The 23,458-nt window shown below is 61.8% G+C and overlaps 1 protein-coding gene across 2 annotated transcripts in view; it reads left to right on the top strand.

Moving 5' to 3' along the window:
* MACROD1 (mono-ADP ribosylhydrolase 1) overlaps nucleotides 1-23,458 on the top strand; it is a 145,873-nt gene that overhangs the window by 119,802 nt on the left and 2,613 nt on the right. For both annotated transcript variants that reach the window (XM_012777886.2, XM_012777887.2), the window contains exon 4: nucleotides 12,135-12,164. In XM_012777886.2, coding sequence (XP_012633340.1) covers nucleotides 12,135-12,164 — 30 coding nt within the window. The remainder of the gene's footprint in view (nucleotides 1-12,134; nucleotides 12,165-23,458) is intronic.

Raw genomic sequence — 23,458 nt, 5'->3', positions numbered from 1 at the left:
GCAGAGCAGGTTCCAGCCCGCCAGGGACCAGGTGCCTCCTGAGCCTTGCCCTCGGGTACTCTCTGTTCCCCAACAGACTCCAACACCTTTGGGCAGCTGGAGCCATGAAGATGGTGCCCTGGGTCGGGGGTGTGGGGACATGGGAGTTTGAGGAGAGGGTGTCCTAAGCCCAGGGTCTCCTTCCCAGAGTCTTGGGGCTGCAGAGCTGGGGGGAGAAAACAGATGGCATCTCCTGGGACCCCTCTCACCTGCGCTCACCTGCCTGGCCTAGGTGCTCCAGGGCACGGGGAGTAAGGAGAAAGGATGTCCTAAGCTCAGGTCCCCCTCCCTGAGTCCTTGGGGGCAGAGCTGTGGTCCTAGGGTTGGGTGGGGTCACCCAAAACCTTCACCTGCCTACCTGCCAGGCCCAGGTGCCCCTGGCAGCCAGGCCTGGCAGGGTCCAGCTAAGAACGCAGCTGAGGCTGGGCACTGCAGGGGAGGAGGGGGAGGGGAAGAGGGTGAGCGCCAGCAGGGGGGTGGGGCAGGATGGGGTTGCCCAGCAACCACCACGCTGCCAGCCTAGGAGGGATTCTTAAAGAGCCAAGCAGAAAGGCTGGTTCTCAGAGGGGCTGAGGCAGGGCCTTGCATACCAATGGCTACCACGCCTCCTCCCTCTTCCCTCCTCCTCCCACCTCCTTCTTGCTCCCTCCTTCCTCCTCTCCCTTCCTCCTATTTCAGAGGAGTGGAGTCCAGGTTGATAGGGCAGGAAAACAGAGAAGAGGGGGCACCCAGGCCAGGGGGACCCCGATGTAGGCAGGGAAAGGGCCAGGCTGGGGTCCTCTCATGTCCCCACAGGACAGGCCTGGGAGGGATAGCATGGCCGGCCTGAGGCCTGCAGGGCAGGGGCACCCTCGGTCCACACCCTCAGTGCAGGCCCCAGAGCCTGGGACAGGAGGGAACCGGGACGTCTCATCCCCTCCCCACCCAGCCCAGCCCACGGGCCTCCTGGACACCCGGTGCTGAAGGAGCACCAGGCTCAGAGTCTGACACAACTGCCTCTTCCTGGCCGAGCCACCTCAAACGAGAACGAGCCATCTCCCCAGCCTCATGTCCTGGGAGTCCTGGGCGGCCTCAGAGCCACCAGACACTGGCTACACAGAGGGGCAGGCACCCAACAGGAAGAGGAAGTTCTTCTTGGTGTCTAACTGAAATTCCCTGTGCATCAAGTGGTTACCACCTTTCTTCTAGTCCTTACTGAAAAAGGACTGTCTTTGGTCTCCATGCAACACCTCATATTACAAAAGCAGCCATGGGTGAGAATTTAGCTGTGTCATCTTCTTCTGGTTTCTTTCCGTCTAGGGCTTCAGTTTCCCATATTGGGGGCGTGTAGCTAGACCAAGGGTGCCTTGCTGGGGGTCCAGAGAGGATCCTCTGGGTGTCCGGCCTCCCACTGAAACTGTGGGCAGTGTTTTGTGCATGTGGACAGTGTCTGGGGAAGTGTTCAAAACTATTGGGGGCCGCAGGGCAGCTGTGACCCCCGAGGTTAAGACCTGGTATTTCAGCATGGGCTGGACACAGGGGAGCCCCTCCCAGCTTCCTATAGAAGGTGGTGGAAGGTAGGGGGGCAGAGCCCCACCAATCCCCCATATATGCTGACTGGATTGAGCCACCTTTAGAAGCCAGTCCATCCCGGATCCACTCCTGTCTCCCACGGTCCTCTGACCCCCCATGCGCTCAGCAATGCCTCTTCTCCCAGCACCCCCAACCCATCCTCAGCCACCGCCACCCCGCAGCCCTGCCTCCAGGCCCACCCCTTCAATTCGCAGCACCTTGTCTCTGCAGAGGATCTTTCTGAAGTGAAGTGCAGGTGCTCCCAGCTCCAGCACCTGCCATGACTCCCCGTGGCCGTGGCCGTGGGAGAGGGATCAGGGAGGGTGCAAGGGCCTGGCCAGCCTGTCTACCCTCAGCTCAGCCACACTCCCCTCTGTGCATCCCCTGCCTCATAGCCCACCCTCCCTGAAGCACGGCCCCTCACCCACCCCTCCAGACACCGGGACTTCTGTTGAATGAGTGGGTGGATAAGAGCAGCCCCTGGCCCCCCTGGCCTTTGGATTCAGGAATGAACAAAGCAGATGAGGCTACCCTGCTGGTGACAAGCCAGCAAACAAATGGGAGGACGAGAGTATGGGGATATGGGGCCACAGCGTGGGCTGCAGAGGACATAAACAGGGTGACAAGGGGAGCGGGGCAGAAGGCACCTAGCTGGGGGGGGGCCATTGGAGGAGGCGACGCTTACATTGAGATCTGAAGGCGAAGGAGGAGCCAGCTCAGAAAGAGCTGGAGGAAGAGGGTACCAGGCAGGGGACCCCAGACGCAAAGGCCCTGGGGCAGGAAAGAGCCCAACCAATTGGAAGAAGAGGAGGGAGGCCAGGAAACTGGGGGAGGGGCGTGTGGGATAAGGCCTTGCGTCCACGGAGGGGATATGGATCTTATTCTAAGTATAATAGGAAGCTATTTGAGAGTTTCAAGCAGGGAAGTGACATGATCTAATTTATATTTTAAAACGATCATCTGAACAACCACTTTGGAGAGCAATTTGGCAGTAACTAGTAAAGTTAAAGATATGCATGTACCACAACCCGGCAGTCCACTCCCGAGTGTGGACCCAGGAGAAATTCTGGCACATGTGCACACGGGGTGCGTGAAGGTGCAGCTGCCGCCGTGTTTGCAAGAGACCAAACCGGGCACACTTGACCGCAAATCCCTGGAGCTCTAGTTTGTACAAAACCCAAACCTAAGGACTATCTTGTTGGAGCAAACATAGTAAAACTCTACAGAAAATACATGCCAAGCTCAGGGTAGTGGGCACCTCTGCAGGGGAGGGGAATAGAGATGTATGACAAAGAGAAAAGGGTCGCCAGTTGCTGGGAGAGGATGGCGCAGTGGGTGGAGAGCGGCTGGGGAGCCGCCCAGGTGGGAGGTGACAGCAGCAGCCACCGGCCTCCCAATGAGGATTCAGGGAGTCAAGGATGGAGCCCGGGCCTGCCACTGCTCAGAGCCGGTGCTTGCTCCCTTTGCTCCTGCAAACCCCTGGTGTGTTTTCTACTCAAGTAGTTCCCGGTTTTCTCCTTTCAGAAGAAAGCTGAAGCTCAGAGAGGCAGGGGCCGCCCGGGGTCACCCAGCAAGCTGGGAGCAGAGCAACCCGTGGCCCTCCCTTGGGGTCAGTCAGGCCTGGCCAGCTGGGGCTGAGCAGAGGGGTCAAGGCTGCCTTGGGGACCCATTCACCACCCACCGCTGATTGAGGGGCCCACAGCCACCCGCAGGGCCTTCCCATCTCCCCTGGTGCCCTCTACTCTCCACCCACCAGCGCTCCCTAGAGCTCTGCCCCTCGCTTGTGCCGAGAGGGACACTAGCCTGGGCTGGCTGGGGCCCAAGCCATATCCTGGTAATTGAGTTTCAGGGATGCTCATGGTTATGCTAATGGCGGACGGGGAGTGCCTGCCCACGGCGGCCGGCGCCCAGGGGGAGGGGAGGCCCGGCAGCAGCGGGGCATGTGGGGGGGGTCCCACGGGCCGTGGCTACACTCTGTACTCTCTTGGAGGTCAGACTGCCTCATTCCCACCCAGCTCCCCCAGCTGTGTGACCTTGGGCATGTCACTTGACCTCTCTGAACCTCTATTTCCTCATCAGTAAGGTGGGTAAAATAATAGGGAGTGAAATGAGCTCTTGCGGGGGCAGGGGGAGTGAAATGAAAGAATCCACTGGAAACTTGGCCCAGCGCCTGACACAGAGAATTCGCTTGATAAATATGCTATTAACCATTTTTTGTCTTCGTTTAAAGTCTGTAAAGTCCTGCAGGGAAATGTGAACGGGGCTAGCCAAACCTGCCTGATGAGCTAGTGGCTGACTCACTTTTTTCTTGCTTTTAGTTTATGCATGTTATCCAGTTTGGGGGAATGAACATGAATTTCTTGCTTAACAAAATACTGTTAACTAAAGAAAGAAAACTTAAAGAAGTTTATACTTTGGGAGAAGTAGAGTTTTATTTCTCATAAAGCCTGTTGGACAGCCCCTCCAAAGCGGGGCCAGCCAGAAGCCAAGCACGTGCTCCAAAAGGACAGACAAAAGGAATGAGCTTTGCTACTGAGCGGGGTGGCCATATACATATTCAACAAGCTATAGGAGGAGTCATGAATATTTATGAAAGGGAAAGCTTGCGCGTTTGCAATTGTGCCATATCTCTCCCACCCCGTCAGGGCTGGGAGCTCCGTCTCAAGGTGTTTCTGGGCCCCCTTGGCCGAGAGGGCCCCGTTCAGTTAGCAGAGGGCTTAGGATTTATTTTTAGTTTGCAATATGGGTAAGTGGAAGGTGCCTGTGGACAGGACTTGGAAAGTGGGCATCGAGGGGACCTCCGTGTGGCCAGGTGCTTGGGGTCCAGCTTGGGCGCAGCTGGCTAGGAGGTTGGGTCTCCAGGGGCCCCAGGCAGCCCAGCAGGGGCAGAGCCCAAGGAACCCAGGCAGGACGAGGAAAGCAAGGACGAGGATGAGGACGAGGAGAAGGACGAAGCCAGCCGGAGAAGGGTGGATGTTGGGGGAATGGGCAAGGGGCGCCAGTGGGGAGGAGGAGACGGGGACCCCCAGCAACTCCCGGCAGATAAGGGTGATCCCTGATCCCCAATCCACGGCTGGTGCAGAGCAGATGTGGTGAGGGGCTCAGCCCTGGAGGCAAACAAGCCCAGTCTGGCTGAGCAGATGCTTAGTGGGTTCTTGGCTCTAAAGTCAGACCTGTCTCCACCACCCTAGCGGTGTGGCCCATCCCAGCGAGGTTCCCCGAGGCTCTCCCTAGGAGGCGCCATCACCTCTATCGGCAGAAGCTGCTGCCGTCATGTTGATATTATTAATCCAACCTGTCGTGCTGTCCACCCTTCTCCCCGACTGACCGGAGAGCGCCGTGACCCTCTGCGCCAGGCTCCCCCAGCTCCCGCCCCCTGGCTACTGTGAAGCCCTAGAGGCCATAGCGGTTTTATGGGCATTTTTAACTTTGTCATCTATGTTTCACAAGCATAGTGAAGGAGGTCGGTCGTTTGAACAACCTCCCGCCTCACAGAGACAAGGTCCCAAGATGGGGAACAACGGGTCCAAGATCACACATGGGGATTTCTGCCCCCCGACCAGGGCTGGCAAAGAGTAAGGGTATTGGCTCCACCCCCTAAGGCCTGTGGCCTTGGGCAAGTCACTTCTCCTCTCCGGGCCTCAGTTTCCCCATCTGTCAACAGGGCAGGGCAGGAGGGTGTATGTGTCCGTGTTAAGATGACAGCCAAAGGTCCCAGGAGGAAGCTTGCTGGGGACACGCTTGGTGCCAGTCGATGTAAGCCCCATCCCCCGAGAGGCCCCCACTGCCCCCCCAAGCTGGAAGCCTCGCTCCCCACCAGGGCTGCCCCAGCTGGGAGGACAGTGACCTTGGCCTGCGGGGGATGGAGCTTGTCAAACACAGCAACTGCTCCCGCAGCTTGAGACACCTTTGAAGTCTCTTGTTTTATCTCGGAAATTCAGCACATCTCACATTTATTCCGTCTGTGGAGCGCTTCTCATCTAAAACATGTTTTAAACGACTGGCCCTCCAGGAACATGGACACCCACCACCAGCCGCAGGAAGTGGGGGGCAACCGTGTTGATTTTCCAAGAACAAGCCTGCTCCCTCTAGCCCTCCGTGGGGTGGGGCCGCCAGTTGGCCAGGCAGCACGGAGTCAGCAGGCACAGAGCCGCTGTGCGAGCCGGGCTCGGAGCTGGTGAGGGGCTGTGGGGGCCGTCGGGGCCGTCGGGGCCCAGCTAGGGGAGGAGGGGCAGGTGGGAATGGGGCAGCCACAGTCTGGGAAGGGCAGGGCGTGGGAGGACCCAGGAGGCAGGGACCACCTGGGCAGCGCAGGAGCCGGCAGGCTGCCTCAGGGCCCGGCACCCGGCCACCCAGGACCACGCTCTCTTCCCTTTCCTTCCTTCACAACCTCTGGCACTAGCAGGAATTCTAGTTCAAGTTTATTCTTGTTCTGTTGTTCCTTTTTTTTTTTTTTGAGACAGAGTCTCTCTTTGTTGCCCAGGCTAGAGTGAGTGCCGTGGCGTCAGCCTAGCTCACAGCAACCTCAAATTTCTGGGCTCAAGCGATCCTCCTGCCTCAGCCTCCCGAGTAGCTGGGACTACAGACATGCGCCACCGTGCCCGGCTAATTTTTTCTATATATATTAGTTGGCCAATTAATTTCTTTCTATTTATAGTAGAGACGGGGTCTCGCTCTTGCTCAGGCTGGTTTTGAACTCCTGACCTCGAGCAATCCGCCCGCCTCGGCCTCCCAGAGTGCTAGGATTACAGGCGTGAGCCGCGGCGCCCGGCCCTATTCTTGTTCTGTTGTTTCTCGAGTGTCCCTGCCCTGGCCAGCTGCATCTCCCGCCTGGCACGCAGCAGGCCTGGATGCATGTTTGCCAGGCGGGAGAAAGCTGAGCTCTGGTCTCACAAGGGGGCGGAGGGGAGGGCAGCCCAAGCCCAGGGGTGGGTGACTGAGGGAAGCAGCCCCCAGCCCTCCGGGGCCCGATGTGAGGCCAGAGAGGGGTGTGTGGAACAGCGGGCAGAGGGATGTGGGGGTGGTAGCTCTGGGAACACACAGACGGGCTGCGCCTCCCTCAAAGTCACCGCTGTGCCCTCCTGCCCGGCCTCTCCCTGGCCCAGGAACCTGCTCAGCGCTTTCCTCGGGTCGCTGCATCTCCTCTGGCGGCCCAGCCCCCGCATGGCACAGCGCCCCTCACCTCCCTCCCTGGCGGCCTCGCCTCCGGTGGAGGATTTAGTGGCTGTCAGGGAAGAGGAAAGGCAGCCCCTACTCCTGGGGAGGTCATGGCCTGGGCCTCCCGCCGCTGCCCCCGGGACCAGCCCCTGCTGCCTGCACAGACCCCTCAGGTCCTGCCTCCGGAGGGACCCCAGCCCCGGCCCTGGGGGGGAGGGCTCCTCTGCAGGGCCCGGTGTAGCCAGCCAGGCATGGCAGCCAGGCAGACCCGGCTCCAGTGCCAGCCCGAGTGGCCTGGCTGAGTGACTCCGGCACGGTCAGTAATTTGGTAATCCTCCGGGTTCCTTCAGTAAATCCTTGGTGGGCACCGGCTGTGCACCGGGCTCTGTGCCGGCAGCTGGGAGGACGCGTGGGTGACATACGGACACCAGGCAGGGCGTGTGTGGACAGGGGCATCAGGTCGGCACTTACCTGGGGGGAGGACTCTGGAGGCCCCCAGAGGCCAGCTCTAGACCCAGTAGGTGGCGGATGGTGAGGGTCTCTTCCGGGCCGAGGTGCCAGTGCGTGCAAAGGCCCTGGGGGGGAGGGGGTGGGGCAGGTCTGCCAGGGCCTGGGGCATGCTGGGGGCTGGCTCTTCATCGAGCAGCAGAGGGGAGCTCTGGTTCCTTACTGAGGCTGGAGAGGTGCCCCCCACCCGGCTTCCCCACTGGGAGGGTTTGAACAGGGAAGCCGTGGGTAGAATAGGAGGCTCAGTTTGCAAGGTGGGAAGATCCTCTGCGAAACGTCCTCTGGGAAGTGGCTTTCTACCAGCGTCTCCCGGCCCGGGAAAGGAGCGAACAAGCTCCTGTGAGCCCAGCGCCTCCCTGCCTGGGCCCTGGCGTGCTGCCTTTCCACTGACAAAAATAGCAAAAATTGTATTTTATGACTTTGTTAGCATTGAGACAAATATATATATATATATATATATTTTTTTTTTTTTTTTTTTTTGAGACAGAGTCTCACTCTGTTGCTTGGGGGATAGAGTGCCGTGGTGACAGCCTAGCTCACAGCAACCTCAAACTCCTGGGCTCAGGCGATCCTCCTGTCTCAGCCTCCCAAGTAGCTGGGACTACAGGCATGAGCCACCATGTCTGGCTAATTTTTTCTATATATTTTTAGTTAGCCAATTAATTTCTTTCTATTTTTAGTAGAGACAGGGCCTTGCTCTTGCTGGTTTCGAACTCCTGACCTTGAGCGATCTTCCCGCCTCGGCCTCTCAGAGTGCTAGGATTACAGGCGTGAGCCACCATGCCCAGCCTAATATATTTCTATTATATGTTGAAACATGTTCTTCAACCTAAAATTTCGGGTTTTTCTCCTTCTGATTTTAAAAGACACTACGTTTCTGTGGACCCCACAAAGTGTCACAGGCCTGGGGCACGAGCCTACTATGTCCCGAGGGTCGCTGGCCCTGCCTGGGCCGTCAGAGGTGGGGGCTGAGGTGTTGCCTGGTGGGGGAATGGTAGGGGGACAGCCAGAAGAGGACAAGCTGGGGGTGTCCCCACCATTTCCACTTGCCGTTCTTCCTCTCCCTGGGGGAGACTGAGGCAGAGATAGCCCTAGGGGTCACGGCCATCCCCATGCCCAGGCTGTGTCCTCCCTTCACCCCTTTCTTTCTTACCCCTCCAGCCTGGGCTCACCCGCTGCCTCCTCCGTGAAGCCGCCCAGTCTCCCATCACCAGGCCCTGCGTTCCCTCCCGCCGCCCACTGCCCATGCTCCCTCGCAGCCTTGCCGCCCTCCCGCCCCTGCCCGCCCTGGAAGCGCCCACGGCCCAGGCCCCTGTGTTGTTCGCCCCCGAGCCTGTGCCCAGCACCCAGTTGGTGCTCAATTAAAACCTTCTGTATAGTGTGGGGGAGGGGCTGGGTGCTGCCTTGGCCCAGGGCCGCCTCTGACCTATAGTGGCCGTTTCCAACACTGGGGTCTGGGCAGTGGCCACGTGCCAGCCCCTAACTAGGCCGGCAGCGAGACACAAGCTGGGGAGCAACTCCGCCCGGCCCCGCCGGGGACCGCAGTTGCTGGGCAGAGGCGGCTGGGGAGACGGGTGTGCTGGAGACGCCCGGGCCCCATGGCTGCTGTCGGGGGACAGAGGACTCGGCAGCACTGGCACTGAGGGTGCCACCCCAAGGTCACAGGCACAGTGCTGGCTCGGAGCCAGTTAATCAACTCCAGCGGAGCATGGCACGGGCACGCCCACGGGCAGGGGACACGGCAGGCTGGGCCACCTCCGCCTGCCCTAGGGGCCGACAAGGGACCCTGAGAGCAGGCTGCGGACAGGCCCCTCACAGCCCCCACGGTGTGCAGGTCTGGGACCTGCACCCCCACCCAGGGCCACAGCAAGCCTGGGCCCCTGCCCCACGCCCCAGGGCCAGGCCCGGGCCCCTCACTCAGCGGCCCACGGAGTTCAAAGACCCCTGTCTGCTGGGGGCAGGTCTGGGTCCCTTGAGTGGGGCCTGGTCAAGTCCAGTGCTTGTCCCCCACCTTGGCCACTCCGCTATCACGACGCCCTCCGCAAGAAGAGAGGAGCCCTTTGAGACGGTCGTGCAGAGCCAACGAAAGGGGCTCTGCCAACCACCCTCCCGGGCTCAGGCTCCATCTCAGTCTCCCAGACACTTCATGAACCTCGGTTTCCTCATCTGGAAAATGGGCCGATGACCAGTTGTGTCATGCCCAGAGTCTCAAACCAAACTCAGGGGAGCATGGAGCGTGGTAGGAGGAGGGGCTGGAGGCTCAGGTCAAGTGTGAGGGGCAGGGAGGGTGGGAAGGGCCAGTCATGGCCTTGAAGCTCGGGTTGCGGGGCCCTGGCCTAGGAGTGCCAGCCGGAGCTGCCCTGCTTGTGGCTGTGCCCGGGGGAGGGAGGAGCTGAGGAACTGGGTCCAGGCCGGCCTGGTTCCCCTGGAGCCCCGACCCATGGGACTGCCAGGGACTGTGGGCTGGGTGAGGGGGCACAGCAGACGAGCCCCGGGACACCCGCTGAGCATGGGGATAGGTGTGACCAGGCCCTCTGTGCAGCCGGGCCAGCCCCAGCGCTGGGCCTCACCTGCCCTTCCTGCCTGTGGCAGATCACGCCACCTGGCCTGGCCTCCCCAGCTTGGCCCACTGAGCTCCCCCCTCTGCCCGGGGCCCCTCCCTCCCCGGTGGACGTGGGGCCAGTTCACCTGCACACCTGCCGGGCAGGGCCACACACAGTGCGGTTTTGGGTGCCAGGCGGGTGGGGGTTCGTATGACCTTCTGACTGGGCAGCAGAAAGGCAGGTCAGCGCCCCCTCCCCGCCTGCCCCTTCAAGGCTCACTGCCAACCTGTTTGGCACTGTGCCCTCCTTGGGCGGGAGCCAGCTCATTTTTGGCCAGTGTTAATTAAGAGAGAGAGGTGATGCGGGGAGGGGGGAGGGCCGTGGAGGGCCCAGGGCCCTGGGGGACTGGAGCCGGACCCAGCGGCCTGAGATGCCCCCTCCCCCTGCGGGTCCTCGCCCATCCACACGCCCAGCCCCTCGCCTCTGCAGCCGCACCTGCCTGGGCAGGGAGCAGGGTGCCAGCCGCGTCTCAAAGGGCCTACGGTGCGCTCTGCCCGCGTTGGAGGAGGCAGGCCCTGGCCCTGGCCCAGGGAGGAGCCTCCTCTGACAGTCCCTCGGGCAGTCTGCCTTGAGGTCTGCCTGCTTTGTGGCTTGGCTTTGGAGTCAAATGGACCCAGTTCCGGTCCTCCCACCGCCACTGTGTGACTCAACCTCCCTGAGCCTCTGCTTCCTTCTCTGTAAAATGGGAACAAGAGCACCTCCCTTGTGGCGTGGTAACAGTAATAAGCGAGATTGATTCTGCGCGGCGCTCGTCCGTGCCAGGGACACGGTGCTGGGGCGGTGGAAATGCGCGTTCCTGGGGCAGAGGCCGCGCCTGGAGTTGTGGGCTCCCGGCCCTCGGCGCATGCCTGGGGGCCCCACCGGGGTGCAGCTCCCCCGACTCCCGCAGCCTCGCCCGCTGCTCGCCGCCTCCCCGCCCCGCTCCCCGCGGCCCCCACCCCTGCTCTGGGAGCCCCGGCCGCTCCTCGCCGCTCCATCTTAATTAGCTGCTTGTATTAATCTTGCAAGTAACGTGGCAACTTGCAGCTCCGGGTTTTCGGGCTGTGGAATTAATTATTCCCCAAGCGAAGAGCTGTCAGCTCTGGGAGACCAGCCACTCGGAGCCGCCCGACACCACTTAGCAGTGTCCACGGTGTCCACGCGGCACCGGGGCCTGCAGGCTGGCCGCCCTGACACGGCCCCACCGCTGGCCGGAGCTCCGCCCGGGTCCCCCACTCTGTGCAGAAAGGTCTGCAGCGGGCCCTGGACAGTAGGGCAGGGGCCAAGCTGTGGCAGGAGCCAGGGCCCCCAGGGCTGAGGGGCTGGGCACGCTGCCCCCTACCTGGGCAGCACCAGGCCCGGAGCGCACCTGCCGGTCACACCCGGCACATTCCCTGATGAGCAGGCCAGTTGTCACAGACACAGGCGGTGTGGCCAGAAGCAGGAGCCTGTGCCGGGGGTGGCAGTGACCTGCCCAGCCCTGACCTTCCAGCAGAGAGGGGCTGCCAGCTTCACTGTGCCCCCATGGCAGTGACCGGGGAGGCAGGAGGGGGAGCCAGCCAGGCAGAGTGGCAGGGACAGGGCTGCTCAGGAGAGTGACTGCCTGAGTGGCTGTCCGTCCAGCTCTGCCTGGTGGTGCCACTCCAATCCAGGCAGGGGTGGGGACCTGGGCCCGTCCCGTGGCCAGGCCTAGAGCTGAGGGTCCTTCTCCCTTGATCTTCACACCAACCCTGCGAAGTGGGGTTATTTCTCCATTTATACATGGGGAAACTGAGGCACAGGGCCAAGTGGCCCAGTCACCTGTCTGTTGAACTGGCTTTGGTTCCAGCCACGTGCCCAAAGACCCTCCCATGGCACACCTGGCCACTCTGGTACGCCCCCCCCCCCCCCCGAGCTGGGTCCATGCTCTCAGGCCTCCTGCTCCATCCCAGCGCAGCACTGACCACGGGTGCAGTGGTACAGTTTGCTTCCTGGTGGCTTCAAGTCTGTGTCCCCGAGGGCAGGGACCAGGCTGTGCTGTCCCCACTGGGGGCCTTAGGAGATGCCCTGGGGTGAAAGAATAAAGGAATGAAGGGACGCGTGGTCCGGGCCATCCCAAGCCCCGTGCAGCTCTCCTGCGCCCCTGCCCTGCACCCTCCAGATGGGGGGAGCCTGGGTGGGAGAGGACTCGCGGCCCCTCCTCCACCTCTGGCATCACCCCCCCCCCGGGCTGGGAGACCCAATGCCAGCCCACCTGAGTCCCCTGCACCCTCCACACAGCGCCCTGCCCGCTGACTTGCCTCTCTCTCTCTCTTGCAGCCAACAGTTCCCTGCTCGGAGGCGGCGGTGGTGAGTGGGCCTTCCTGTCTGGGTGGGGGGTGGGCTGGGGGGTGGCGTCCCTCCCGCATGTCTCTCCTCTCCTGCCCCTGGCCCTCAGAGCCCAGCCCACGGGGCCCTCACGGGCACCTCCCTGCCCACTCCTGCCCCCTCAGCCTGCTCTGCACTCAGCCACACAGCCACCGTGGCCACCTGCTCCCTCCCCGGTGACCTGGGCAAGCCCCTGCCTCTCCGAATGACCTCCTGGTCTATAACTGGGGGTGGGGGAGGAGGGGGGAAGTGGGTGGGAAGAGCCCAGCCTTGCCCTGACACCCGTGTGACCTTGGGAAGTCCTGTCCCCCTTGGCCTCAGCTTCCCCACCTGAGACGGTAAAAGTGTCCTCTCTGCCCGGCCCTGGAGCCTCGCAGGGTGGCTCTCAGAAAGGCTGGCAGAGCTGCCCACAGCTGGCCCCGGAATGTTCTGTGCTCACTGTGCACAACCACCAGGAAGCAGGGGTCTGTGGGCCAGGCGGGCAGGCCAGGGGTCAGGGTGGGCTGCCAGGGTGCGGGCCGGGTCAGCAGGTGGAGGGGCGTCCCTGTGTCCCCAGCGCCTGCCCAGGCCGCGCCCAGCCCCTCGCCCAGCCCCGGACCAGGCGGCTGTCTGCGCAGGCGGCGGGATGATTGGTGAGCCGGGGGCCAGGGGTTAATGCGCTGCAGGATAAATCCCGGCCGTGTTTACGGCAGCGGTGGCGGGGCCCAGGCCAGGTTTTAAAAGGGGGAAAAATAAAAGGGGCGTGAAGGTCAGGAATAAATAAGAGCCGCGTTAAGAGCTGTCGGTGACCAGCCAGGATGCAGGGGTGGGGGGCTGTTTGTGGCTGGAGATGTGTCCCTCCTAGCCGTTCTCCTCTAGCTGTCCCCGTGGAGGTCACAGATGCCCGAAGGGCTCATGGCACGAGGGGCTGCTCGAGGGACTGTGGGCCCCAGACAGGCCACCTGGGACCCTCCTCCAAAGCCCGTCCTTTTGGAGGACGTGGGCCCGAGTGGCCCGACACCTGCCCCGCTCCACCCGCAGTAGCCTCCCTCCTCCATGCCCGCATCGCTCAGGGACTGAGCGCCCATGCGTGCGGGCCGAGCTGGGTGCTGGGACAGACGCTGCCGGGCTCAGACAGGCCTGTGCCCTGAGCTCACGGCGCGGCTGGGAGCGCCCGCCTGCCCAGGCCGGCGCGCTGTGCGGGTGGGGTGGCTGGGCGCAGGCTGGTGGGCGCTGAGGCAGAGGAAGGCTTCTGGAAGGAGGCGGCACCTCCGCTAGGACCCAGGGAAGGGCAGGAGTGAGCCCGGTGACCAGTGTGGGAAGGGTGTCTGACAGAGGGAACAGCACAGGCAGAGGCCTGGAAGGGAAGGAAAGGGTGCTGCGTTCGGGAGGCTCAGAAGATGGGCATGGGAGGCATGGCGGCTTCGGAGACCACGTGGGGAGCTGGGTCTTTAGCCGCTCCGTTCAGGAAGGTGCAGGATCAACAACAAATAAATAAAAAGAAAAAGAAAAAAGGGAAGATACAGGATCAGAGATGTGTGGCACACGCCTGTAGTCCAAGCAACTAGGGAGGCTGAGGCAGGAGGATCAATTGAGCCCAGGAGTTTGAGGCTGCTGTGAGCTATGATCCTGCCACTGCACTCCAGCCTGGGTGACAGGATGAGACCAAGATCCTATCTGTTTTTTAAAAAAAAAAAAAAGATGTGGGCCTTTCAATCCTAAAGCAACTCACAGGGCCTCTTCTTCTCAAAACCCTGCCAGGGCTCTCATCTCACCCAGAGCCAAGGCCACGGCCCTTGGCCCACAAGGTCCCAAACCACCACTCAGGCTCACCTCCCTACTGCCCACCGCCACACTCCGGCCTCCCCGAACAGGCCAGGCCCGCTCCTGCCTCAGGGCCTTTGCACTGGCTGCTCCTCCACATGGCCACGTGGCCCCTCCCTTCACGCCTTACAAGCCTTACCGAATGCCCTCTCCGGGCAGGGCCCACCCGGAGCCCTAATTGAAATGGCAGCTGCCTACCTTGCCCTACCCTGGCACTGCCCTGGACCCTCCCCATGCTCTGGTTTCTTTTTTTTTTTTAATATTTTTAATTTAAAAAAATGCTTATTTTTTTTCTTTTTTCTTTCCAATGCTGATTGGATACACCTGGTTTCTATTTTTCTCAGAGCACTTGTCTCCCCCAACACCCTGCATAATTCACTTGCTTATTACGTTCCACGACTTTTGCCCCCTGAAAATGAAAGACTATCTCGAGCACCCAGAACTGGGTCTGGCATATAGAGCAGGTGCTCAATAAATGTTTGTTGAATGAACAAATGAACTGCAGGTGAACGTAGGGACGGCCCTGCACAGTAAGTGAAAGACTCACCCCAAAGCCCGCAGGCAAAAAGCGTGGACGATCAAGGCAGCTCAAGGAGGCAGGTCGATAGATGGCCTAGTGACCTCACTCAGGGAGGCCAAGGGGCACTTGCCCCGGCCAGACTTGGGGGACAAGACTTTGGTGGGCACGGTGGGGGAGGGCCCTCTAGCTCCCCTTTCGGCTTTGGGGATGAGGGGAGGCTGGAACAGGCCTCTCGCCCGGCCTGACTGACGCAGAGATGGATGGGGCCGCGCGACCCCGGAGGAAGTGGGCCCGGAGTCCGCCTTTTAACGCCGGCCGAGATTTATGGAGCCGCCGCAAGTGCTCGCTGGGGCTGTCATTCTGCTAATGTGATTGGAACAAGGTGGAGGTGGCAAGGAGGGGACCATGGTGGGGATGAGGCACCCGCCTGGGGCTGGGATGGAGCTGGCCCAGGCCCCGGATGTCCTCTGTCCCCCACCAGCCCCGTCCACCCAGCCCCAGCCCCCACCCTGCGGGGGGCTGGGTCCCCAGTAACTGCACAGATGGACCCTGTCCTCCCAGGGTCCTCCCCTGCAGGGGTCATGGCCTCTACCCCTCACTCTCCTATCCATCCCCCACTTACCCCCCTGCCCACTCACCCCTCACCCCCATCCACTCCCTGAACTGCCGCGTGCTGTCCCGCCACCCCCGCTGCCCTGGTTAAAGGGCCGCAGCACCCGCCGGGCACCCCTGCTCCCCTGCTCCGTCTCTCTCCCACAGCGCCGATTCCCTTTGACGCCACTTGCATTTCTGTTTCTCCTTCATTGCCCATCAGCCCCGGGAATGTGTGTGTGTGGGGGGCAGGGTTTGGGGGCTTCTGAGTCCCTAGGACCCCCGCTGTGGTGGACGCTCAGCCAACGGTCACGGAGAGCTCGGCGCCGTTGGCAGGCCGGCCCTGCCCTGGGACAGGGAGGCAGCTCTCACAGTCCCGGCCCCGCTCCCACCCCCTGCTCCCACCCCCAGCTGCCCAGCTGTGGGTGCCGCCTGTGAGCTCCCAGAGGGTCCTGGGCCGGCTGCAGGGCTTCGGTGCGGCCTCGAGGAGATTCAGGGCAGGAGAGGGCTACAGCCCCTGGGGAGCAGGGAAGGGAGTCTGCAGGGCACCCCAACCTCAGTGGGAGGCCTCAGGAGCTGCTGGGGGCCAAAGGGACTTCGCCTGGAAGGCACAGGACTCCTAGGCCTGCCTCGCTCTGGGGCTGGACTCCTGCCAGGCCCTGAGGCCAAGCTGGGTGGCACTGGCAACACAGTGAGTCTTGGGGAAGACCCTCTGCCCCCCCTGGTAGCCATTCCTTCCTGGGGCTCCCTCTGAGTTGGAGGTGCTATGCCAAATGCTGGGACTCAGGACTTGGCTCTGCCCTCAAGGAGCCACTGTTTGGTCTGCAAGGTCCCAGCAGAGGGGTTATTTGACTTGGGCCCTGAAGGCTGAATAGGAGTTCAGCAGGTAAAGCAGGATGGAGACCCCTCAGAGAGAGGGTCCTGTCTGCTGTGGGAGGCTTGATGGGCCGCCAGCCTTCCCGCCAGACCCACTCCTCTCTCCCACCCCTCTCCTGAAAAGCTTTTACTGGCTCAATAAAAAAAATTTTTAAAACACTCTCCTATTGTATGGTAAGAAGGGAGGCAGGCCCTAAATCAGGACGGAATCGACAGGGCCCTGACGCGCGTCTCTCCTGTTTATTAGGACTGAAATGTTTACTCGGCGATAAGGAGCCGGCTTTCTCGGGGAGATTTGTGCGCTCTTTTTCAATTACCCCTCGTCTTTCTCTGCCACTTTTGCACTAAAGGGATAATAAATGTATCGGAGCGTTTCAATTATTCATCTAAATCATGACTGCGCCTGCCACGGCCAAGCTTTAGTGACAGATTAATTCAGGGCCGCCTTCCTCTGCCTGCGTGGCCGCCATCTCTGCTGGGGCCTGGCCAGCGCCCGGAGGGCCAGCTGCAGGGGCGGGTGGGATGGGGCCAGGCAGTTGCCCGGCAGGTGGGCAGGGCAGGCCGGGACCTTGTCCCCACCCGCCACCCACTCCCTGCCTGGGGCCTTCTCGAGCTCAGCAGACCCCACCCAAACCTGCAGGAGCCAGCGCGTGCCTGGGAGGGTGCGGCCGCCCTGCACCGCTGCCATTCGGCTCCGCACCGTGCTGCGCCCCGCGGCAGGTCCGTCTGCGTGTCCCGCACACCCAAGAGAAGCCAGGGCTTTTTCCTGGCACCGGGCCTTTGCACATGCCGCCCTGCGCCTTCGAGCTCCTCTGCCCTCCTGCCACACCTTCCCTCCTAGTTCCCACCTTCCCACACCGGGGCAGCCTCAGGCACTCCCTGCCAGGTGCCGGCACTGCTGGACTCTGGATATGGCAGCCCCTCCCGCCCTGGGATGGCATCGCGGCCCATGATAAGCAGAGTCCCGTGTGTGCGGTTGTTCGGGCACTACCGGTCCCCTGTCGCTCTCCCAGGGCGGTGCACGGGCACAGAAGGTGCCAGGACAGACCTGTCTGTGGACGGCTGTGCCCAGGCGCCCCCCAGGTGCCTGTGTGTGTGTGCGTGGGCGCAGCAGGTGCGTGGGGTCACCTGCCACCCTGCGGCCCACCGCGTCCCCTCCTCACACTGGCTGTGACCCTCTTCTCTCCTTCCCTCTCGCCGCAGGGTCTTTTGCCGGCTCCTCTCCCTTTCTGTCCACGCTCTCCCTCCACTTCTCATTCTTTCTTCCTTATCTTCTTCCCCCGTCCTCCTTCCTCTGTCTCTCCCTGTCCTCCTCTCTCCGTCTGTCTCTCCCGCGGGCTCCTCTGCTCTCAGGCGGGCGGCCCGGAGGATTAGCCGGCCTCTAAGTATTCAGACCTCGCCTGCCGCCTGCTCGCTCGCGCCGGCTGCTATCTCCCATCGCCCCGCTGAGCCGCGACCGCTTCCGCAGCCCAGCCGGGAAAGGCTCAGCGGGCAGACAGCGCGGCCTCGGTGCTGTGGCCCTTGGCCGGGCCGGGCTCGGGCAGCGCCACCATCAGCCCACACCCAACTCTGGCGCCGGCTCCGGGCGGTTGCACGACGCTCTGACCTAGAGTTGGCCGCACAGCGCAGGGGTGGAAGGGAGGTATGCCAGGAAGAGGGGACAGCAAAGGGTCCCAGAGGCCACCTCCTCACGTCCCCTCCGCAGCTCAGAACTTCCCACGGGGCTCCAACCAGTCCCAGCTTCCTCCCTGCCTCCCACTGTGTCCTGCAGCCCTGCCCCTCCCTCCTCCCACCTCACCTGGCCGGTCCTGCACTGCCCTGCCCGGGGCGGCACTGCCCAGGCCGAGCCCTCTGCCTGCACCTCGCCTCCCACATCTTCTTCCCAAAGCCAGTTCTGTGCCGTCACTCAGGGCTCTGCTCAAATGCCACCTCCTCAGAGGGGCCTCTCAACTGCTAAGTGGTGCCCCCCAGTCCAGCTGCGTTTTCTCCTCGCATTTCACCACTGCTGTGATGTTAGAGCCCTGTGTCCCCCACTGGAAATCCAGGCCCCCCACAGGGCTGGCAGGTGGCACCCCCATTTGTTGAATGGTTTGTGCCAGGCGGGAGGGCGCAGGAAGCCAAGTCTTCATCTGAGCAGGAGCCGGAGGGAGCCCAGAGGACCCGGGATGCTTGTTGCATTGAGGAGTTTATTCCATGGGAGGTTCTGTGAGCAGGGGTGCCGTGCCCGTCCCCAGGGAAAGGCCACTGGGCCTTCCTGACACCTCTGCCTGGCCCCCGTTGATGAGGAGGATAGTGTTAATGGCAGCTTGAGGGCCACTGTGGGGACCTCTGCGGGGTCTCCATGCCCTTACCTCAGCACGTGGGATCCACCATCGGCACCTCCACTGTGCAGATGAGGAAACTGAGGCACCAATCCCCTGGGGCCGAACCTCGCTCCCACCCCACCCTGGGGAAGAGCAGTGGTGGGACTCAGCCCCAGGTGGCACTGCCCATGGCCACAGGAAAGGCCGGGCGGCCTGTGGGGCTCATGCTCCGCCCCAGCAGGCAAGATGCCACCCAGCCCCTGCATGCAGCTGCCATGAGGATTTTTAATAACGGGAGTGATTTTTGCATGATGAATGAGGCACCGCCGTTGTGTACATAATGAAGCCCTAATGTTTTCAAATCCCCATTTAAGGAGCTGATCTCACCCTGTAATGAATTTCAGATCACATCGCGGAGCTGTCGTCCATCCGTCTTCTCCCTGGGGCACCCACCCGCCTTGGCACTGATAGGGTGGGGCCCGGTGAGGGGTGGGCTCTGCAGCCCCCCGGGGCTGAGCCCAAGGCCAGCACAGAGGCGCGGCTGGCTCGGGTTTGTGGATGGAATGAGTGACCAGGAGGGTGTGGGCAGAGGCACAGGCAGGTCTGAGAGTGGCGGTACCACTGAGGGTCTTGGCCTAGGAGGTGAATGGAGACCAGAGGTAGAGGGTGTGGGGTAGGCCACGGTACAAGGGTGCAAGGGCCTTGGGCGGGCCACTTACCCAGGCTTCATGGCTGCACCTGCCCTCTGCAGGGTTGGGGGCCTGGGGAGCAGCCGCTCAGGCATCTGCCCCTGGTGCAGCTGAGACCCTCTCAGGGACTCAGTTTTCCCATCTGCGCGGGGGGCCTGGCCCCTCTCAGCCCTGGCATTTCTGTAGCCCTCCTTCCAGAGGGGAACCAGGACAGGGCCTGAGGTGCCTGAGGTCTGGGTGGCAGCTGCTGGCTGCACCAGGTGTGGCTGCTGTGAGCTCTCCCAGGAGGTGCCCAGCCTGTCCAGGTGCAGAGTGGCCCCCGGCTCCGACCCCTGCGCCTTCCTGGGCTGAGAGCCACACCCCTCCCCCAGCCCCCAGCTCCAGCCCCTGCCTCCCCCAGGCCCTCTCTCACCAGCCCCTCCTGCCCTCTTTCTCAGGGAGACCCCCTGGCTCGGGCCCTAGTCCCAGGGAACAGAGGCCCTGAGAGCACGACAGGGCACAGGAGTCTTGCCTGTGGTGTTGGTGACTGAGCCTCAGCCCCCATCTGTAAAGAGGGGGTGACAATGTGATAGTGCAAGGTTCAAGGCGCTTTGGTGTGTCTCTTATGGAATGCCCACTCCCAGTAGGGAGGAAGGCGCTCTTATAAACTACCCTGTACAAATGAGGAAACTGAGGCACAGTCAGGCGAAGGTGACCCAGCAAATGGGTGGAAGAGCTGGGGACAGGGACTTGGGTCGGGGCAGCTCCTTCAGAGGCCAGAGGTTGAGCAGAAAGACAGGAGCAGCCCAGCCCAGCCCCAGTCACCCTCACGACCTGGCCTGCTGCCGGGCCCAGGGGGCCCAGGAATGTTGGGCCAGGGGGGAGGGCTGCCCAGGTAAGGCCTCGCACCCGTACTTTGCTGTGTGACTCTGAGGAAGTGGCTTTGCCTCCTGAGCACTGGTCACTGCTTGTATAAAATGGGGGTTAGTAACGTGGGTCTTAGCGTCTGCCTCCTCTGCCCGTGAGACCTGGGACAAGTTGCCTAGTCCCCAGCCTTCAGTCTCCGCCCTCCCCTGCCCGCCCTGCCACCTCCCAGCATCTCCGTGCTCCCCGAAACTCTCTTGAGGCCAGGGCTCCAAGACTCAGAGAGGTTAAGTGACTTGCCCAAAGCCACCAGCAATCTTGTGGCCAGGAATTCTGGGCAGAGAAATCCCAGAAGGTCATGCACAGGGGCTGGCCCCAGAGGATGGCGGAGGCAGAGGCGGAGTGGGGTAGGGGAGAGGCCCCTGTCCTCTGGCAGGGGCACAGCAGACCTCCTGGTCCCCCAGGCCAAAGGCCTCCTTGTGTTCTTGTAAATAATTAATTGGCCCCTGCTTGCTTGTTTGTTTAGCATGAGGAATGCTCCCCCACTGAGACGCATTTATTGCTGAATAAATTTAAATATCTAATCTTCCCTTCATGAATATTACAGCACCCTAAATAGCCCAATGCATCCTAAGCGCCTTGGCGGATGGCCCCACCAGAGCCTGCCTGCCATCCGCCTCTGCCAGCTCCGGCCCGCGCCCACCCCTCCCCAGCCTCCCCCGCCCCATGGACTTGGTGCCCAGGCCACCTGCTGGCCTTCCTCACTATCCTGGAAGGAGCTGCAGGGCACGGTGACACAGCCACCATGGTAGGGTCTCCCAAGCAGGGAGGTGCCTGGGAACAGGGCAGAGGGCCAGGGGCTGGTCAGAGGCCAGGGTTGAGGCAGAGGGCCGTCTCCAAGGGCTCTGGGCAAGGACAGGCAGCATCTGAAGAGCAGCCTGGGGACAAGGCTCGTGGAGGAGGAAGAAGAGCTCAGGGAGGCTGGAGAAGGGGGGGTTCTCTGTGGGGGGCGGGGGAGTTGCCCGTCAGCCACGTGGGGGCAGCTGAACAGTCCAGAAAGACAAGTGGCTCAGACCACTCAGCAATGAGAGGTCCCCAAAGCAATCTGTCTATTGGGAGGGGCAGGAGTTGATGTGGGGAGAGGGGCAGGTGCAGACAAGCCTTCCCAAAGGGCGAAGATGGGGAGGGGCGAATTCCACCCCCTCAGCTGAGGGTGGGGGAGGGACAGAGAGGCCCTTTTAAGGTCCCAGGGTGAGTACAGCCACCAAGTCTGGGAACTCAACCTTCCAGCTCTGTGACTTGGACAATTTCCTTCTCTGTGCCTCAGTTTTTTCTACAAGGCAAGAACAATGACACCACCTCTTGAGGTGGCTATGAGGATCAAATGAGACAGTGGATGGGCCAGGTGCAGTGGTTCATGCTTGTAATCCCAGCACTTTGGGAGGCCGAGATGGGAGATCTCTTGAGTCCAGGAGTTTGAGACCAGCCTGGGCAACTTAGCAAGACCCCGTCTCTACAAAAAATTTTTAAAAATTAGCTGGGCGTGGTGGCACGAGCCTATAGTCCTAGCTACTCTGGAGGCTGATGCAGGAGGATAGCTTGAGCCCGGGGATTTGAGGCTGCAGTGAACTATGATCAGGCCACTGGACTCCAGCCTGGGTGGCAGAGTGAGACTTTGTCTCAAAAAAAAAAAAAAAAAAAAAAAGCAGGTGCTTAACCAGAGGGCTGGAGTTAAGGAACCAGACTGGGGGAACTCAAGTATGAAAGAGAGGGAGGGGCTGCTGGGTAGAGGCAGCGTGGGGCTGTGTAGGGGCTTCTTCTGCCCACTGGTGAGGAAGGCTTCATCCTCCATCCTCGACCTGGTGGGGAGACACCCGAGAAGTGTCCCAACACCCATGTGGTCTCAGTCTCCCCAGGAAAGATAGAGGGTTTCTGCTGACTCTGGTGGGGGTTGAGCTGGAAGTCTGAGGTTTATTTTGGTGGCTGAGGGGCCTGGAGAGGAGATTGAGGGTCAGTGAGGCCCTGTGAGTTAGGGACACACCACCTCTACCAGGCAGCCCCAGGGGCCAGGGCTTTGGCTCTTCCCTTGGATAAGGAGGGACTTTTCCCTGGGATGGGACCCCAGGCAGCTGCCTCCTCCTGCAAGTCTCCAGGACTCAGCCTGGACTTAGCTTGGCGCATGGTCAGAGCCAGCGGAGCTCTGCGTAGGGGAGGGGCCCTTGGGGCCTATGGCTGAGGACAGCAGGGCAGGGTTCCCCACTGCACTGCGGGTGGGGCGGGGAGAGCAAGAAGGTGGGTGTATGGACAGGGCAGGGGGCGGGCAGGAAGGGCCAGCTGGGCTTTGGCTTATAGCAGGGGAGGACGGGGCAGAGGGTGCCCAGGGCCTGTCCCTCGTCTGTGCTTTGGCGGAACATCTCCCCGGGGCACCTGCAGAGCAGTCAGATCGCCCTGGCCCTGTTCTGGAAATTGCTGGGGAAGGGGATCCAGCCCACGGCCTCTGCCAGCAACAATTCCAACCCCCTCCACCTCCCTCATGCCCCCAGGTCAGCCCCAAAGGCCTGGCTGCGGGCCTGTCCACTTCTGCAGGAAACATTAAACCCCTGAAACAGATCTCACTGAGCTCCACTTCCGCAGGCTCCCACCGCGGCCAAGGTTGCCTACAGGGCGTGAGCACCCAGAGATGGCGCGCAGCCCGGTGGCCCGAGGCTGAGAGCGCTGGGGCAGGGCGGGAGGCTCCCAGGAGAACTGGCTCAGACACAGCCCTGTGCTCAACCCATACACTACGAACACCCTTTACACACCTGCCTCCCGGCAGTCTTGGGTGCACACATACCCCAAACATGCCCATCACACCGTCATTACTCATGGCGACACACACCTCCACTTATGCCAAGTACTGGCTTAAGCATATTATAAGGATTAACTAGACTAATCTTTCCAACAGCCCTACGAGGTGAGTACAACTATTATCCCATTTTACAGATGGGCAGCTGAGGCCCAGAGAGGTTAAGTGATATGCCTTGGATCACGTGTCTGTGAGCAGAGCTGGGATTTGAACGCAGGCTGCCCAGCTCCACAGTCCCTGCTGTTGCACACCGTGCTGGGTGCTTCCAGGGCACCCGCACCCAGAAGGGACACTGCGGGTGAACCCCAGGTGGCACACCGCCTGGGCGCCCCGCCTGTGCTCCACTCTCAGCCTCCTCCCTGTGGGCTGCGGCTGGCTGCGTTTATGCCTGCACAGGAGAGGAGGGGCAGGGAGGCCCAGCCCTGAGCCCCTCTCAGGACTCCCCCAACCCCTTTACCCACCCACCCCGCCCCTGGGACACCCCGGGAAATTGCCTGCTGCCAGCTCCCAGTGAAGTTGAACCCTTAGGCTTAATTGGGCCCCACAGGGCATAAGAGAAAACAGCAGAAAAAAGGTGGGGAGTGGCCCAGCTGGTGTCCCTGAACACCAAGACACCTGCGCCAAGACACCGGAGGGAGGAGGTGAAGGGGAAAGGGCCTTGGTTTGTGCATCTGTAGAATGGGGGAATGACGGTCCTTTCCTGATGCCCGGCATGGTGAGCGCCGGGCAGCTGGTGCCCGAGGAGCTCCTGGCGCAGGCCGGGGTGGGCAGAACTGCCGGAGATGGGCCATGTCCCGCCGGCCAGC

The sequence above is a fragment of the Microcebus murinus genome, chromosome 4 (genome assembly GCF_040939455.1).
Source record: "Microcebus murinus isolate Inina chromosome 4, M.murinus_Inina_mat1.0, whole genome shotgun sequence".
NCBI classification, from domain to species: domain Eukaryota; kingdom Metazoa; phylum Chordata; class Mammalia; order Primates; family Cheirogaleidae; genus Microcebus; species Microcebus murinus.
The sequence above is the reverse complement of the archived record's forward strand: the minus strand, read 5'-3'. Positions and strand labels throughout refer to the sequence as shown.